This window comes from Aspergillus heteromorphus (genome assembly GCF_003184545.1).
Source record: "Aspergillus heteromorphus CBS 117.55 chromosome Unknown BO70scaffold_29, whole genome shotgun sequence".
Classification (NCBI taxonomy): Eukaryota; Fungi; Ascomycota; class Eurotiomycetes; order Eurotiales; family Aspergillaceae; genus Aspergillus; species Aspergillus heteromorphus.
In genome coordinates, this window is record NW_020290434.1 from 131,735 (window position 1) to 149,708 (window position 17,974).

The 17,974-nt window shown below is 57.7% G+C and overlaps 7 protein-coding genes across 7 annotated transcripts; 5 read left to right on the forward strand and 2 right to left on the reverse strand.

Annotated features, from left to right (window-relative positions):
• The first annotated feature begins 961 nt into the window (after positions 1-961).
• Positions 962-4,342, forward strand: BO70DRAFT_125307 (uncharacterized protein). The gene has a single exon (XM_025537986.1). The coding sequence runs from the start codon at positions 1,075-1,077 to the stop codon at positions 3,943-3,945; it is 2,871 nt and encodes a 956-aa protein (XP_025396046.1). The 5' UTR covers positions 962-1,074; the 3' UTR covers positions 3,946-4,342.
• A 668-nt stretch (positions 4,343-5,010) lies between these two features.
• Positions 5,011-7,822, forward strand: BO70DRAFT_365251 (uncharacterized protein). The gene is made up of 2 exons (XM_025544021.1): positions 5,011-6,909; positions 7,077-7,822. Exons 1-2 carry the CDS (start codon positions 5,092-5,094, stop codon positions 7,557-7,559), a joined length of 2,301 nt encoding a protein of 766 aa, XP_025396047.1. The 5' UTR covers positions 5,011-5,091; the 3' UTR covers positions 7,560-7,822.
• Positions 7,823-8,088: 266 nt separating this feature from the next.
• BO70DRAFT_125302 (mRNA splicing protein SMD1) lies at positions 8,089-9,031 on the forward strand. The gene is made up of 4 exons (XM_025537985.1): positions 8,089-8,195; positions 8,263-8,312; positions 8,518-8,738; positions 8,803-9,031. Exons 1-4 carry the CDS (start codon positions 8,182-8,184, stop codon positions 8,908-8,910), a joined length of 393 nt encoding a protein of 130 aa, XP_025396048.1. The 5' UTR covers positions 8,089-8,181; the 3' UTR covers positions 8,911-9,031.
• Positions 9,032-9,535: 504 nt separating this feature from the next.
• On the reverse strand, positions 9,536-10,644 carry BO70DRAFT_382148 (S-adenosylmethionine-dependent methyltransferase; the record flags this gene model as incomplete). Its single annotated transcript, XM_025545517.1, has 2 exons — positions 9,789-10,644; positions 9,536-9,568 (listed from the first exon to the last, which is right to left on the reverse strand). Exons 1-2 carry the CDS (start codon positions 10,560-10,562, stop codon positions 9,536-9,538), a joined length of 807 nt encoding a protein of 268 aa, XP_025396049.1. The 5' UTR covers positions 10,563-10,644.
• Positions 10,645-10,920: 276 nt separating this feature from the next.
• Positions 10,921-11,561, forward strand: BO70DRAFT_260758 (succinate dehydrogenase assembly factor 3; the record flags this gene model as incomplete). The annotated part of the gene is made up of 3 exons (XM_025538910.1): positions 10,921-11,121; positions 11,288-11,387; positions 11,494-11,561. Coding segments are annotated over 3 exons (369 nt in total), but the record flags the coding sequence as incomplete, so codon positions are not given.
• A 948-nt stretch (positions 11,562-12,509) lies between these two features.
• BO70DRAFT_298933 (GNAT family N-acetyltransferase) lies at positions 12,510-13,425 on the forward strand (the record flags this gene model as incomplete). Its single annotated transcript, XM_025539624.1, has 3 exons — positions 12,510-12,888; positions 13,070-13,179; positions 13,258-13,425. Coding segments are annotated over 3 exons (657 nt in total), but the record flags the coding sequence as incomplete, so codon positions are not given.
• Positions 13,426-13,565: 140 nt separating this feature from the next.
• BO70DRAFT_343168 (KAR9 family protein) lies at positions 13,566-17,114 on the reverse strand (the record flags this gene model as incomplete). The annotated part of the gene is made up of 2 exons (XM_025541407.1): positions 13,566-16,376; positions 16,548-17,114. 2 exons carry the CDS (start codon positions 17,112-17,114, stop codon positions 13,755-13,757), a joined length of 3,189 nt encoding a protein of 1,062 aa, XP_025396052.1. The 3' UTR covers positions 13,566-13,754.
• Positions 17,115-17,974: the final 860 nt, after the last annotated feature.

A 17,974-nucleotide genomic window follows, 5' to 3' on the forward strand; every position in this document is an offset into this window, starting at 1 on the left:
AGACTTTCGCCAAGCAACGCGGTTCTAGCCAGCAGACCGTGGAAATAAACAAACCCCAACATAGTTAAACATAGTATAGTATAAGAATACTAAATAAATACAACAATCTCATCTCTGTAGTTCTTTACAGACACTGCCACCGTGGCATTTATTTCCGATATTCGCCCAGGCCGATGCCCGTCGTATCATGAAGCACCGAAACCATGTGCTAGCGATTTCTCCCGCAGTAGCGCGCTGCATCGCTGCATCTTTGCCGATGTTAAAACCACCCCAGCCTGGATCACTAAGCACTAGTAGCACGAAATAGGGCATACATGTTGTTGCTGGCTATGCCGCTATTGGGGGGGGGGGGGGGGTTCCATTTTTATCTGAAACACCTGAGATCCCCTGCATCTGCGGCCCCTGCAGCCGACGAACAACGCATGTGTTAGATAGTTGACGGCCACGGCCTGGTTTAGGCAGCGCTGCGGGCCGGCACACAACACAACAACAAGTCATGGATGCCTCAGGACCGGACAGATGTTGCACGGCTGACTGACATCACCTGACCGAGTCATGGCGTAAGCGGTAAGGCGGCGGGTGCGGGCGGCAGGCGGTAGGGCGGTAGGCGGTGGAGGAGGCGGAGGCTCGGTTCTGGCTCCACGGGGCTCCGTATTTACTCCCGATTGCATGGATCACCGTCACCACCCACTGACTCATTTGACTCATTCGACTCCTCCTCTTCACCATGTCGGGTCTTTAAATACATCCTATCTCTTCTCCGAGGGAAGACACACCCGCCGCACCTGCAATTGATCCATCCATCCTCTTCCTCTCTCCCCGTTGCATCTCAAAATGACTCGACGTGACTCCAAACCTTCCTTGCTTCAATCGATCTCGCGTACGGCCTACCACCTACGGACGCGTCCAATACCCATATCCCAGACCCAGACTTTGACTATACTCTTGCCTTGAAGTGCACATATCTCGTTGGACTTTGTTATACAATTGCTTTCTATCTTCCTCTGTACTCCAGGAATCCTTGGAATCCATTCTATAGCCCCCTGTCTTGTAACCATCCATCCCATTCCCATCATGGCATCCGTCTTCACCTACGACCCTGACCCCCCGCGCGTCTCGTCGCCCTGGTCCACCACCTCCGGGTCCTCCACCCCCCAGACTGCAGCAGCCACAACATCCACCCCAACCGGGCGAATGGTCCCGCGCATCCGCTCCAACATACACCTCGACCGCGCAGACACCGACGCAGACCACGACCATCTCTCCGACTATGGGATTACCAAGCTAGACCCGGAGCCTCAGGAAGGCCCAACGGAATACAAGCTCCATCTCCTGCTACGTCGACGCCGTCCCTACGTCTCCATGTCCACGAGCCATCTCGTCGGAGGCTCGTATCACTCCCGGGCCAGTGCCAGTGTCAGTGCCAGCGCCAGTCTGCCTACAGACTGTCCCACCCCGCCCGCCGCCAGCTACGACTCGACCTCACGCTCGCAACCCCCACAGCAACAGCAGCAGCAATCCCGCTCCACCGAATCCCGTCAGCAGCGCCTCGAACACCTCACCACCCAATTACTCTGGCGTCTACAGCAATCCTCCCCATTCCACTCGTCCACAGCAGCGGCGAATCTGAATCTGGTGCTGCCGGTTCTTCCCGACGCGACATCCCAGGCGCAGCTCGGCTCGACGCCACCGAAACCGCCCCGTTTGTTGCCTGGGTTGGAGGAGAGTCAGGGCGCGCTGTATGAGGTCGGAGTCGCGGATGATGGTATGTTTGTGGGGCTGACCCGGGATGAGTTGGAAGAGAGTCTGGGGACGTTGAGGGTGATGGCGGCGAGTCTGGGGTGTAAGGTGGAGGTGCTGAGGCGGGTGATTGTGGGGGAGTGTGAGTGGGTGGGTGAGGATGAGGGGGAGGTCAAGTCGGGGAGTCTGTGGGTGGCAGAAGCGTTGGTTAGTCCCGACTGGGAGTTCTATCGCGTTGAGTCGCCGCGGAGGGTTATGTCTGAGGGGGAGGGCGGTGGGAAGGCTGGAGGGGAAGGGTTGGTGAGTGGTTCTTCGGACACAGGACAGATTCGCGTATCGATTGCGGGTCCGAGTGCGGCGGGGAAGTCGTCGCTTCTGGGGACGTTGACGTCGTCGGTGCTGGATAATGGGAGGGGGACTAGCCGTTTGGGCTTGCTGAAGCATCGGCATGAGATCTCCTCCGGGGTCACGAGCTCCGTGGCCCATGAACTGATAGGGTATGCGGCGGCGGAGGCGGCGGAGGAGGAGGACAGGGTCGAGGTCATCAACTATGCGTCTGGCAATGTGGCCGCGTGGGATGATGTCCATGCTGCGTCGGGCGGGGGGCGTCTTGCCTTCGTCTCTGATCTGCCGGGGTCGGTGCGCTATCTCAAGTCGACGTTGAGAGGGTTGATCAGTTGGGCGCCGCATTATGTGTTTCTTTGCATTCCGGCGACTTGTGGCGAGGGTCCGGCGGAGGCGGGCCATGGCGCCGAGCAGCCCGCGGATATGAAGCTGGTGCTGTCACAACTGGAGCTGTGTACAAAGATGGATATCCCGATTGTGGTTGTCATCACGAAGATGGATATTGCGGGCTCGGGCTTGCGGAGTAGTCTTGGGAAGGTGCTGTCTGCTATCAAGGCGTCCGGGAAGAAGCCGGAGATGATCGTGTCGACTGGTGCAGGAGGGAACATTCAGCACGTGGAACCTAAGGACACGGACGATGTGAGGAAGTTGGTGTCTAGGACACAAAACTGGGTCGATATCGTTCCGATTGTCACCACAAGTGCGGTCAACGGGTCGGGTATAGGGAAATTGCACGCTCTTCTCCGGTACCTCCCGATTCCTGTGAGACCGGCCCTGAGAGACGTCTCGCTGTCGAAGTCCCTCCCCGCAAGTCTACCTGAGAATGTCTTCGACATCGACGAGGTATTCGCCATCCCGCCATCGAAAGTCTACTCGATGTCTGCGGAGCAGCAGCAGAAGGAAAACCACGGCGTTGTCCTGTGTGGCCTCGTCCGCTACGGAGCCATCTCCGCGGGAGACGAGCTTCTCGTCGGGCCTCTTTTCACGCACGACCACGGCACCCCCCACCGAAACAGGTCCGAAAGACGCTCCGACACCCAGCAATCCAGCTCCTATCGCAGCCGACCAACCTCAGGCGACTTCTCGGCCTCCCTCCCAGGCTCCCTCCCCGGAAAAGCCCACCTCCCCATCCAAGCCCACTGGCAACGCGTGCGCGCCGTCAGCGTCCGCAACCTCCGCCTGCCCGTCCAAAAGCTCACCCAGGACCAAGTCGGCACCATTGGAGTCGAGCCCCTGCCCACCACCCCGGACGGCGAGGCCCCCCGTCTCGGGAAAATCCGCAAGGGATCGATCCTCATCAAGCTCCCAACCCCGACCCCAACCCCATCATCCACCCTATCATCGACGCTGAAACCCCCTCCCTTCCACACCGGCTTCACCGCCACCTTCCCCGCCGGCGAATTCGCCTCCCCTCTCTCCCCACCCGTGCTTCTCGGCGGCAACGCCATCATCTACGTCGCCAACGTCCGCACCACCGTGAAACTCACCTGCATGGCGCTTGCCGACGATGAGGTCGATGTCATTTCCCGTCCGCTGTCGCCAGTCGAACCGGACTTCTTCAGCTTCGACGGTGATGCTCCGGCCCGTGAAGGTGATCAGGAGCGGGGGCGCGAGCGAGAGGGCGTGCAGGATGTGATTCGTGCCGCGGGGAGTAACCCAGCGCAGGGGGATATTCGTATCACGTTTGAGTTTGTCACCTCCGTCGAGTGGGTGGAGGTTGGATCGCGGGTGTTGCTTATGCCTGGGGCGTCGGTGGCGCTGGCCTCGACGTCCGGGATAGCTTCGGGGGTGGCTTCGGGGTTGGAAGGGTTTGTGGGGAGGGTTTGTGAGGTTGTTTCTAGCGAGGGGGAGGTGTGTTGAGTTGATATGGTGTAAGGTTTTGCATCATCACACTTATGTGGGTGCCTGAATGCCTTTTTAGCCGAGTGGTTTGCTTCACTGAGTCACGGAGTAGATCGGTGGTGGTTGAGGTTAGGAGGAGTGTTGTGGATATGGTTTTTTAATGAGAGGGTTTTAATTGGTGCTGTTAGTTGGACTGTGTTGAATTAGTGGCTGTGAATAGGTGGTATTATAGTTTGTGTTCATACTAAAGGCAATCAATGAGGCCGTCAAGGCATCCACCGCAGATCGTCCAGTGACTTTAAAGTACGTGCGCTAGGCCTAGTCCGGCCTAGCGGGGCTCATGACCGGGACAGCAAGTGGATGGCCAGTCCCACTAGAGCTGACCTCCCATCCATCATCTTCCTCCTGTCCTCAAATCTATCTGCTCTGCTCTGCTCTGCTCTGCTCTTCGCTTCGCTTCTCTCCCTCACCTCCTCTCCCCTCAGCTCAGCCGAATGGTCCCCGCTGTGCTGAGGCTTGTGAGTCGTCTGTCGACCTGACCCCCACCCAGGCATGCATCTGGCCGCGCGCCTGTGATTGGCGGTTGCTCTTGCGGTCCGGTCTGGTTCGATCGGGCTGTGTTCCCACCGCGCCCCATCCTCCCTCGACTGCTTCGTTTACCCCGGATCCGATCCGTCTGCTCCGTGCTATCCTCCTCCCGACCAGCTCCCATCCACCATCCACCCCATCCCCACGAAACACGCCATTCTTGCCCACCCCCCCTGGCTGTCTGAGTGGCTGGCTTTCACTCTGAATCCAGCCCCTCCCTCACCATGAGCTATCACGCCATCTCCGACTCCAACCAAAACACCCCCATGGCCGGCTCCAGCAGCTTGTATCTCGGGTCCAGAGTCAGCTCCGATGTCGATCTGTCGGACGATGACGACCAGTTCTTGTCCAGTGCCAGCACCACCTCTGCTGGGTCGGAGGAGCGGGCTGAGAAGCGGTCCGACCAGGAGATCAAGACCGACGTGTCCCCGGCTACACCCATCGATACTCATCATGTGGATTTGGGAATAACTCAGAGTGAGCCTGAGAGGTCGTCTCAAGCAACGGGCAAACCTCTGAATCTGCTGGACTTGCCCATGGATGTATTGCAGGAGATCATGAAAGAGGTATGGACAAATGGTTTCACCATCTGAGACACGGTCGGCTGACACGGATGCAATGCAGGTGACGCATACGAACGACCTGACCTCCCTTGCTCTGACCTGCTCCGCGCTCCACGGCTTGGCGATCCCGCAGATGTACTCTCGCTTTGATATCGTCTGGCCCGATACCCTGTCGTCCTCCGACCACCCCGCCGGCGTCGACGCTCTGTCCTACGGCCTGGCCACGCTGGTGATGGGGGAGGATCTGTTCCACGAGCTGCCTCCCCGACGATCGCTCCCGTGCCCGCACTGCGGCTGCAGCTGCCTCGCGCCCGGCCGGGAGGAGGCAGAAACGCTCCGGCGCGTCCGTCGCGGCAACTACTACGCACAGTACACTCGCAAGTTCTCCGTCGGGAATGGTCCGCTGGTCTGGGTCCAGGAGTACGCGGTGACCAAGGAGACGGGCAAGATGCTGGGAACACTGGTCGCGCTGGCGGTGGCTCGGATGGTGAATCTGGAGACGTTCGTGTGGGACATGCCTACGGGGGTCTTGCGGGACGTGTGGATAGCACTGTCGTCCCTGGCGGACCGGCCCGGACATGAAAGTCGCCTGGAGCGCGTCTGGGTCCGCTGGCACGACAACTCGGAGAACGCCATGCGTCCGCTGGCAGGGCCGCCGACTGCATCGTCCGTCACGCTCCCGGAGACGCACGCGGCCGTGGCCAGCGCGACGGGCCATCCGTCCCTCGTGCAGCGGTACGGGCATGTAGAATACCCCTCCCTGTCGATACTCCCGCCGCTGAAGAGCTTGAGTGTCCTGGATATAGACGAACCATCGTATCTCGAAGAAATGGCCGTGCTTATTGAGCGCTCCCGAGACCGCCTCAAAGAACTCCGTATTGGCATCTCCGCCAAGGCCCATCAGGCGCCCTGGCTGAAGCCCGCGGGCAACTGGCAGGCCGAGCAGCCGTCCCCGATCAGCGGCGTGTGCGGTTGGCCTAAATCGGGTGGCGTGCTGGGAGCTGTGCTGGGTCGGTCCGAGGAGCCCGTCCGTCCTGAAGGAGCGTCTAAGGCGCCGGCCAGCCCGGGCTTGCACGGTGCCACTGCCACTGCCACGGCGGAGGCACTGAGCCCTCTGCCGTTGTCGACGGACAGCATCAATGCCATTACTGTGGACATGCAGAACACGCACATCTCGGAGCATTCCGGACAAGCATCTGAGCCCAAAGCGCCCCGAGAGAGCCACAAAGCGTCTCCGGAAACGACGTTCGCGGTATCAGGAGATCGCCAGTTGAAGCTTGAAACGCTGGAGCTGGAGCGCGTCGTGCTGTCCATCCCGGTTGCGCTGCACGCACTGGACTGGACGCGACTAGCGACCCTGACGATCCTCCGCTGTGACGGCCACGAGAAGCTCTGGCGAGCACTGCGTCGGCAGTTCTCCCCATCGACGTCGCGCTCCAAGCACGGGAGGAGAGGCGGGAGCCAGAGCAGCTCGACCGAGTATCAGCTGCGGCTCAAGCATATCCACACGGATGCCGTCTCGCCGTACTTGCTGCTGTTCATCAAGGACACCCTGGCGCCGAACACCCTGCAGACGCTCTTCCTGCACGAAGCGCCCATGTACGACTCGGTTGTGCACATTGACGCGATCTATAAGAATGCCATCCGCAACCACCATCTCAGTCTGCAGAAGATCCTGGTTGATAGTACGCAGCGCTCCCCTGGGGGGAGCGAGATGCCGAGTGTAAGGTGGTATAAGTGGATGTTCACCCGACAGATGATCACTTTCATAAGCAGCGGACGCATGCCAAGGCTAAGAGAGCTGTCTATTGCTCTTCACTCGCGAGATTGGGTAAGTTGCCTTGAGTCTTTCTCACCATGTCTACTCCCTCACCATCTCTACTGTCGCTGTCTACTCTCTCACTACGTATACCCTCTCACTGTCTACGCTCTCATTATCTATCTACTCTCACGACGTCTACTCTTTTACCACCTCTCTTTTCTGACTAAAATCCACAGCACTACTTCATCCAACGGCTCCCGTACATGCCTCACCTCCGCGCGCTACACATCCCCCACATCGCGCGTCCGGTGCACCGCGACCCGAAAGAACTAGCGATGCTCATCCTCGACATCGTGACCATCCGCCCGGAAGTCGGAATTACCTACGTCGGCGTACAGAACAAATGCTACGAGATCCTGGAGGCGAAGGACGGCGACCCGGGCGAGTTCTACGACACAGACGACAGCCACAGCGAAGGATTCGTCCCCGGCGGTGAAGAATGGGCTGGATCGGACACGAACGAAGAGGAGTCGGACGACGACGGCGGCGCCAGTGCCGTGGACTCACACTCGGAACTGTCCTCGGATGACCGCGGCTCGTCCGACGGCGAGGACTCTGATCTCGATTGCAACAAGTCCCGCGTATCGTTCCGACTGCGGGAGATCTTGTTCTACGATGATAAGATCGCTGTCTTCAAGGCAAGGCATGGCGTTTTGTGATGCGATGCGATGCGATGTGATATGCATATGAATATGAGTGCGATTGTGATTATGATTGTCAATTGAATGTCACTGTGACGGGCTGTATCTCGGGCGTTGGTTGTGAGGGTTTCCACGATACCATGAGCGTCTGCGTGTGTGATTGAGCGCGTTCTTATGGGATTTAAATAGTTTGGATACGATGATTTTTTTTTCATGGCTGACTGACTGGCTCTAGTGAGACCGTGAGTCCACGGGGGTTGATGTAGAAATTTACGTATTGGTGTACAGACTGCAGTGTATACTTGGTGAAAGTAGGAGTCGTAGTGCTGCTGGTAGTCTTAGTAGATGTGCTGTGGTGGTACTAAGAGTAAGGGTGGTTGAGCGGGGGATGTTCGTCGTGGACAGTCTCTCCAGCAGTAGTGGCATAGATAGTTAGTTATAGTGATGTGATAGCAGCAGCAGAGTGTAGCGTGGATACCTCGTAGGGAAAGTGTAGTCACGTGAGGCGGTCAGGCAAGCTCAGCCTCTGAGCCGCGACACTCGCTCGACATCACATCAACTCAACTCAACTCCACGCGAGAACCCTGCCGACACCACCTCGCAACGCAATCCCCCCTGATCAGCGTTCGCATCCGCCAAGATGAAGCTCGTCCGGTAGGTTTTCCTTCGACTCACGCGTCCACCCACCGGATGGGAGTCGTCCCGGACTGACAGCCCACAGGTTCCTCATGAAATGCGCCAACGAGACCGTCACGGTCGAGTTGAAGAATGGTGAGTTGTTGCCTCTGATTATTTCCACTTCACCTCCACATCTTCATCTCCGATCCTCCTCCGATCCTCATCCTATCCTCATCCTCATCCTCTATCTTCTTTCCTCCAAACTATTACACCCCCCTCCAAATCCAACCCTCAGCCCTCCCCTCTCCTCCCTCCCTCCCTCAAAAAACATCCCCTAACACCAACAATAAAACAACAGGAACAATCCTCCACGGCACCATCACCTCCGTCTCCCCGCAGATGAACACCTCCCTCCGGACCGTCAAAATGACCACCAAAGGCCGCGACCCCATCCCCCTCGACACCATCAACATCCGGGGCTCGACCATCCGCTACTTCGTCCTGCCGGACAGCCTGCCGCTCGACACGCTGCTGATCGACGACACGCCCAAGCCGAAGAACAAGGCGCGCAAGGAGGTTGCGGACCGCGGCGGCCGCGGGGGGAGAGGTGGGCCGCGGGGTCGGGGAGGTCCGAGGGGGAGAGGCCGGGGCCGCGGTCGGGGGTTCTAAACTTCTCTTCTCTTCTCTTTCTCTTTCTCTCTCGCCTCTCGCCTCTCGCCTCTCCTCGACTGGGCCTGCCTCGAAGTCATAGAGGGGGCTTTTTCTGGGTTTCGTTCGATTTGGGGGTTTCGCTTTTATGGGTTTGTTTGTGGTTTTTTTCGGAGTTTTTTTTGTGCATATGTATTTGGGGTGGGTGGTTGAAAGGGAGGGGAGGGGAGTGGAGGGGAAGGGAAAAGATGGATAGATGGGAGGAGAGCTGCGCCGTGGATAGTCTCGCTTTTCTGGAGATGAGATGACTGGACGGAGAAAATTATGGGGCGAGATATGGGCGAGCTGGCTGGGCTGGGCTGGGCTGGGCTGGTATTGGTATGCGTTGTGGATGGAGAACTGGCCGCGTGACGGTCAGCCAGTCAGCCAGTCAGCTACCCACCCATTCATTCTTCTCATTCTTCCAGTCCGTCCGTCCGTCCTCAATGACTGACTACCACCGGCAAATGCAGCATCTTCGACAGACAGACAGCAGACAGGAAAAAAAGAAAAAGGGGGTACGAATGAGACCAGAAGAGAAGAGCAGACGAGCCTTCTACCATCCTGCAACTGCAGAATGGCCATTCGCTGGTGTTGTACCTACTACCTACCACCTATCTACATGATACGCCGCAGCGACACAGAAATACCAAATCACAATGTCTATTATCTATCATACAGTCATTAATCTATCCATCCATGCCCCATCCACCCCGGTGTATCTACCAGCCCTGTATACATACCCCCCCATACAGATCCTCTAAACCAGTGTTCTCCCTCTCCCTCTCCCTGTTCCAAAAAAACCCAACCCAAATCAAACAGACCCCCCCTCCAAACCCTAACAATAACCAACTTCTCCCACCCCGCCTGCAACCCACTCCTCCCCACCACCTCCGCACACCACCTCCCACTCCCACCACCCCCATCCCCTTGATCTCCTACCTCCCACCCCCTGATCCGCTCCACCACCTCCCTCGGCCTATTCTGCGCACAAAGCAACACATAAGCAACGCCCCTCTCACTCAACACCCCCGGAATGGCATCCAGGAGGCGCTCCGTCGTCTCCATCCCATCCTTCCCGCCCGCGTACGTCAGCGAGAGGAGGTATGACTCGTGCTCGAACTTCTCGCTGCGCGACAGGCTGGAGTTGTCTGGGTCGGAGGTGGAGGTGGGGATGGAGGGGAGGTCCGGGGTGGGGACGTAGGGCGGGTTGAAGAGGAGGATGTCGATGCTGCTGGGGCGGAGGGGGGTGGTGAGGTCTGTTAGGAGGGTGGTGGTTAGGATTGATTTGGGGGTGGTGGTGGTGGTGTTGGTGGGTGTGGGTTGCTGCTCATCAATCGCCTTCAGCACCGTCGTGCGGGTCGCGACGCACGCATTGCGGTTCACGTCTGTTCCAAGCGCTAGCACGTCGGTGCGTCCGAGTATGTGTCTGCTGTTGGCGGCGATGAAGGCCAGGACGACGCCGGAGCCGGTGCCTGCTTCAACGATGAGGGGGGCGGGTGATGCTGATGCTGATGCTGTTGCTGTTGCTGTAGTTGTAGTTGTAGTTGTGGAGGAAGAGGGGTTTGCAGATGTATCGTCAGGGCGACTGAATCGCGCGCGCAGCCAGGCGGACTCGGACGCGGAGGCGAGCGTATCGAGAAAGAGGTAAGAATCCTCGGAGGGCTCGTAGATGGTGTCGAAGGAGACGTGCGAGGTGCAGGGTGTGGGGAGCATTGCGTCTTTTGTCAGTTGTCAGTCTGTCAATTGCGCAGACAACTGAATCAACTCTGGAGTATGAATGAGAATGAGAATTGAGTCAAATGCCAATGAATGAATGATGGAATGGAGAATCTCGGAACCAACACACCCCCCCCCCTCGTCGACCAATCACAATCCCCCAATAGGCACGATCGGGGCTCTCCGCCTGCGAACCGCGGCAGTATCATCGTCATCATCATCACCACCACCACCACCACCCTTCACTTCTTAGCTACTCTTTGTTTCTTGCTTGCTTGCTTGCATGCACCTTCCACCTTCATCCCCCCAGTTTAACAATCCCATCATGTCCCTCCTCCGACTCACCCCCACGGCCCGTCGCCTCGCCACCCCCTCCACCTTCGGCTCCAAGTCCAGCCTCACCGAGACCCTCGCCCTGCTGCCCCCGCTGCAGCTCTACCGCCGGCTCCTCCGCGTGCATCGCAAGAAACTCGACCCGGAGATGCGCGTCCTGGGCGATGGTTATGTGAAGGCGGAGTTTCGGGCGCATCGCAATGTGGAGAATCCGTTGCATATCGTACGGTTTATTTTTTTTTTCTCTTTTACCTTTGCTTTGCTTTCTTTTTGGGTCGGATGGTTGGTTGGTTGTGTACAAAAGGGAAGGGAAGGGAATTGGAGGTATGACTGCAGGAATAAATTTGCTAATCATATGGTACCGTGGTGGTGGTGGTGGTTTGTGATAGATCGGCTTCCTCACCGAATGGCAATTATATGCGCAGAAACTGGAGGGTGATATGTGGGAGGGGGAGAAATTGGATAAGGCCAAGTTGGATAAGTTGAGTGGTGGGTTATTCTTTCGTCCTTCCTTTTTTCTGTTTTTTTTTTCTGGATAGGGCATGGGCAAAGTTGTCTGGATGGTGGGCAGGGCTAATGCGGATATGATATACAGACCAGCAGGTCGGCCAGCTGTATGAGCTGATGCAGGCGATTCAGAATAAGGACGGGGAGGGCGGCGAGGGCGGCGAGGGCGAGGGGAAGGCGTGATGTGATGTTGATTGGTCATGGAGATTTGTGGGAAGAAAATGGAGGGGAAGAGGATGGATGGATACCCCCTGCTGTGTATGATAACTATGTTGTATATAGAATCTGAATGGGATTGCGGATTTCTGTTGGTGGTGGTTCAGTAGTTGGGTATTCAATCTGGGTGTATATTGAGATTGAAAAAGAAGTATTTAGTTCGCGTGAGCAGAACATACATACACCCACCCAGGATTATATACATGATCTGGAGAAAATCAACGCCATCTATAGAAGTAAGTACTCCATGAGTTGAATACAGATAGATAGACGGACTCGCACCGAGCCGAACCCTGGACCGGCACCACCCCCCCTCGGCATCTCGTCCCGAGCGTATTGTATATACACAAACTACCCAATCATTAATATTATTAACCCTGCAAATTCAGGAACAACCATTCTCAGTCATGCAAAAAGAAGGGGAACCCCCACAGCCACCAATCAGCCCAGTACCCCAACTAACCCAGCCATGGATACTAGATAGATAGACAATCCATCCTCTTTTATCTTCTTCTCCCACGATTTACCCAGAGGGGACTAGAGAGAGATACGCCCCCTACCATTGACATACAAGACCATCGCCTGTAGCCGTTCTCCACCGATATCCACTTTCTGAGTCCTCGATAGTCTGGCTCTTAATAATAAACAGTAGTAGTTATTTAACTACCAACTAACGGCCATTTATCTAACTAGTTATATCTATATCGACCTCCCTTCTCTTCTCTTCCCTTCTGCTTCTCCTTCTCCTGCTCAATTCCACACCATAATTCACTTTCACACCCACCACCAAAAAAAAAAAAAAAAAAAATCAAGAAAGAAAAAAGAAAGAAAATAAGAAAGAACCATGCCCGCCCTCCTCGAAGACCCCCTCACCATCCCCCCTCCTCCCCCCTCCCCACCTCCTCAGTGTCCCTCCCCCCCATCAAAACCACCCTCAAAGACACCACCACCCGCGTCACCCTCTACCCCATCACCGCGGGCCCGTCCTCCCTCCCCCCCTCCCTGCTGCACTACCTCCACGAGCAATTCTCCCTCGAGATCCAGAACGGATGCACCTACCCCATGGAGGAGGCCATGGGGTTCGACCTGTATTGCAGTTATTGGTTTGGGACGTTTGCTGTTATTGCGGTGCTGGATTGGGTTGAGGGGGAGGAAGTGGAGAAGGATGAGCTGGGGCTGGGACTGGGGCTGGGGCTGGGGCTGAGGGAGGGCCGCGATTGGGAGAAGGCGTGTTTGGGGACGTTTTATGTGAAGCCGAATTATCCTGGTAAGATTATTTATTCCATTCCTACTTTTTCTTTTTTTTTTTTTTTTTTTTTTCCTTGGGTGGGGGGTGTGGTTAGCTTGGGGAGGGAACGGAACGGAAGGGAAGGAAAGGGAAGGAAATAAAGATTGAGGTAAACGAAACAATACCTATCTACCGGTAGCTAATACAGCCGAATAAACAGGACGTTGCTCCCACGTCTGCAACGGGGGCTTCTTCACGACGCCCGCAGCGCGGAATCGCGGCGTGGGGAATGTCATGGGGGCCGCTTATCTGGAGGTAGCCCCAAAACTGGTACGTCTCGCCCTCTCTCTCTCTCCCTCTCCCTCCCTATTTTCCCAATTATTTGTCTGCGGGCTAACACGCATCCAGGGATACAAGTACTCCGTCTTCAACCTCGTGTTTGCGAATAACCTCGCCTCGGTCCGGATCTGGGAGAAGCTGGGCTTCCAAGTCATCGGACGCGTGCCTGGCGCGGCCCGGCTGGCGAATAGTGCCGAGTTGGTGGATGCGCTGATTATTGGGAGGGAGTTGGTATAGATGACATTAATCGGAGATTGCTGTGGGATAGAGACACTACTGTAAATAAGATATTACTGGTATGAGAGGTCACTGGTAGAGATGGTAGACCACGGTACATCGCTATAAACAATTATAATGCATGTAAATGGATAAACAACCTCCGAAGCAAACAAATCAGCAAATAAAGTACACCGCTAAATCAAATGCGAGTGGGGAATCAATCTAACAACCGGCATCAAGCAATCTGGTATATGACACCACTGGCTCCCGACCGCAATGCATGATACAAGGGAAGATAATGCTATGTGAACAGGAAATGCTAAATTAAATGCCCGGAAATGCGGAAATCACGAGCCCCGCCACCGCGGCCGCTCCGCGAGCTTGTCTTTGGTCTTGGGCAGCGGGATCAGGCTGATGCGTCGGTTGCTGCTGCCGTGGCCCAGCGCCGTGCCGGGCCGCGGGGCCTTGGTCGGGCTGCCCGTGCGCTCGTAGTCGTGCGACACGCTGCGACTGAACGACATGCCCGCGAAGCTCTGGCGGCTGCGGGGCGCGTTCGACATGCCGTCCGGGCGACGCATCTTGCTGTAAGGAGGGGGGTCGAGGAGAGAGCGGGGAGTGGGGGATCCGTTGCGCGCCGGACTGCGCGACGCAAGGCGGCTGGACACCCGGCTCATGGACCGGGCCGTCATCGGGCCAGGCGACACCGACATGTCGCGGCGGAACGGGAGGGTGGAGGACGGGCGCGGCGTGCGGCCCTCGGCGGACGATTTGCGGAAGGGCGAGGGGATTGGCTTGTACAGGTCGCTGGTGTTGGTGCTGGACGTCCAGCGAGGGCGGTTGTCCAACGGCGACGGCACAGGCACGCGAGTGGGCTTCCGCCCCGCTGGCGTCGGGGTCGCCGCGCCGTTCATTCTGGCCGGCGACGGCGCCGTCAACGACGCCTTGGGGATCGCTGACTTCTTCCCCGTCATCGCCGATGCTGCCTGCGGAATGCCCGAAAACCGGCGCACCTTGGACATCGTCGTGCGCGCCGCCGAGCTCACAGAGCTGCCCCGTCGGCTGGATGTCCCCAGCGGCGTGGCTGCGCCCTTGCGGGGGTTGGCAGGTGTCATAACGACCGACGAGGCTGGAGAACTGCCCGGAGTATCAACGATGCTGCCGGTCAACGGGCTGTCCATCGTCACGATGCTGGATATGGAGTCGCGCAGATGGTGCGATCGCACGAAGTCAAGGTCCTCCAGCGACGTGTCCATCACCCGGATGCTCGCTTTCAACGCGTCGATCCTCGATGTCATGTCGGACAGCAGTCGCAAGGTCTCCCCGTTCAAGGTAAGTCGGTCATTGACGCCTTTGTGGATAATAGACACCACCCGTTCAATTGCCGCGACGTAGTGCTGCTTCTTGGCCTCGTAGCTCTCAACCCTCTTCGTGAACAGCGGCGGATCGTGCAGGTGGGCGCCCGTTTCGATCGCCTCTTGCAGCTTGGCGATGCTCCGCTCCACCGATTCGAACATCTTCTGTGCCTGGCTGCCGGCATTGCGAAACACCAGGATCCAACGATCTTCGCTGAGCTCCTTCCGTAACGCCTCCGCATCCCCTTCAAGCACCTTGTAATCACGCTCCAGCTGGTTGACACGCTGGTCCAGCTCCTCGCAAGCGCTGGGGAAGATTCGCTCGGCGCATGACTGGAACATGGACAGCCGCATTGGTAGGAAATCAAGGGACGCGCGCAGTGGCTGTATCCGCGCGAACAGCGCGATGAGGCTCGCGTGGTTCGAGTCGTCCTGCGGGGTTTGGATAATGGGTGTGTCCAGGGTGGGCGGGGAGGCGTACATGGGATCGATGCTGAGCCGTTTCGTCGACAGCATTCGCCCGTTGGACGGTGTCTCTTCCACGATCGTCTCCAGTTCGCTGATATCGAGCCCCGAGGCGCTGGAGTCCTGCTCGCCCGCCAGGGTCCAGTGTCGCTTCTCTTCCATTTCGAAGATCAGCCGACTGAGACTCTCGACTTCGGCCCCAACATCGCCCAGAACGTTGCTCCACAGCTCCTCCCACTCCATCGCCAGTTCGACCTGTCCCTTGACTCCTTTGAGGCGGCTCTTGATCTGTGACCAGCACTGGATGATCGCGTCCATCTGAACGACGATGACCTGCAGGCTGTCGGTGCTCACCTCGCCGATATCATCGCGCAGCTGCACATCCTCGATCGCCTTGACGTACACGTTGACCAGACTCTCGAACCGGGTGATCGCCTTGTCGACTCCGTCGAGCCCTTCTCGTCCGCCCGCGGCCGCCCATTCCACGTCATCCTCCGCGTCCAGCCCGCTCAGCACGTCCGACGCCTTTTTAATCCATATTTGAATCTGCTCTGCGGCCCCCGTCAGGGCCCGGACAGCCGCGGGGGCGGTGGCAATGGAGGCGATGCTAGCTTCGAGCGACGATGGCTGGGGAAGGGCGATGGAGGTGAGCTGGGAGAGTTGGTTGCTGAAGGAGGCGCGTGAAAAGGAATAGATGGACTCTGAGCGTTGGAGCCCCATTGGGTTGAAGTAGATTTGTGAGTTGGAAGATGTGGTCGAGAGCGGGGGCGGTGAGTCTTTCGGGGGTGGGGGCGGCGGGTGTGACTCGCTGTCACTAGTGCTTTGTATGTACTTTTCGAAATCGCTCTGGTCTGTTATGTGAGACTGTGCAATGGGTTGGGGAATAAACGGCGGTGGGGCGTGCTGAACAAGAGACATGGCAGGGGCGTCTTGTTCTATTTCCGTCGGCGCGGACTCTGCAGTCTCGGTAAACTCCTCTGTATCCTCTGTATTCTGGGTAGGCTCCTGCGCCAACTCCTGTGCCGACTCCTGTGCCGACTCCTCTGGCAACTCTTGTATCGACTTTGTCAAATCTTCTGTCGGTTCCTCGGTAGTCTCCTGTATCGGCTCCGTAGACTCTTCTATAGTCTCCTCTATCGACTCTGTAGACTCCTGGGGGGTGAATTCCGGTGTAGACTCTTCTGTAATCTCCGCCGACTCTTCTATGGTGGACTCCTCTGCAGACGGGACCGGCTCCCGATCCAGAGGCGAATTCAAGGGCAGCTCCTCCTCGGGGGATGACGGCTCTAGGTCCAAGTCCTCCGGTATCTCCTCCGGCAGCACTGGGTCGGGCACCTCTAGGTGGCCCGAGTCACTCGGCTGCTGTTTCTTATCTCTATGAAGGCGTGGGAGAGCATTCCAGGCGCGACCTCGTCTCTCGACCTTGATGGACAAATCCCGGTGCAAACTGTCGAGCCCTTTGATCTGCTCCTCCGGGATGCGACCCACGGTCCCTGGGCTGTTGCGAGACGGGCTGTTGGTTTTGCTGCTGCCGTCGAGGAGCTTGACGCGAGCTGCTAGGCCTGGGGATAAACGACGGAGGATGGAGGAGTGGATGATCGGGTTGTCGGTGGTGGAGGTGGCAGCGGTAGGCGGCAGTGGTGGTCCGAGAAAGTCGTCGGGGTCGTCGGGGTCGTCGTGATGGCTGGAGCTCCCGAGGCTGCGGATGCTTCGAAGCGACGACTTGGACTTGATTCGTCGCGCAGCAGATTGGCCGGGCGCGGAGACTGACAGGGCGGGTGGAGGAGGAGGAGGGGGAGACCGGAAGACCTGCGAGGCAGATGGGTTGGGCCCGGAATCCGGGGGGGTGGTGGCAGTGGCCGCGGGCGACACGGTGAACATGGCTCGCATAGATACGATCCACGAGGTGCCGCGCTGGCCGGAGGTGGTGAATGGACTAGGGTGCTTAGCGAAGAACGATGGTGGGCTGAGGAATGTGGTTGACGGGCTGAGGATGCGCCAGCACGGCGGCGGGCTATGTCAGCTAGTATGTATGCGTGTGCTGCGTGCTGCTTGCTGCGTGCTGCGTGCCCCTATCCGGTTTCAGCCCGGCCACACCAACGTAATCAAATTGACTGGGTGGGTGGGGGGTGGGTTGGCTGGTGATCGGGCGTGAGGGAGAGTCTGTCTGCTTAATTGAATTCTCTGCAATGAGGAGGAGAGGATTGGGAATGAATGGCTACATGTTAAGCAATTGGGCAGCCGACCGGAGAGGGGAGGGAGGGAGGGGAGGACAAGGACAAGGACAGGCAACTTAGGCAAGGCATGTAGACGTGAGTTGAGTGAGTGACAAGGAGCAGCCAAGGCGGACGAGCTGCCGGCCTGATTTGCGGCAACCTGTCCCCTTCAGGCCTCAGGCCGATCCCTCCCCTCCGCCCTGCCCTTCGGTTCCCTTCACTTCATACGGAGTCCTCCAGCCAGGAGGTGAACAACATGAAAACAGTACAGAAACACACTAAGGAAACAAACTCTCTTTGCAATGCGGCCTTTCCCTGCCATTCCCCATCGTGTGGCGCTGCTGCTTACACCGTCCGGAGCCCTCCGTCGTACTCCGGCACCCTGCCGTTCGCGCTTGGGTCCTTGGGTAGCAGCATACTTCGAATCAAAACATGGAATTCTCCCCAGCCATCCCTATATCCATCCCCTCCCATGGATCCCTCCCGAGCCATGGCCCACCCCCCATGCCCCCGATCCGTATTCAAAACATGCAG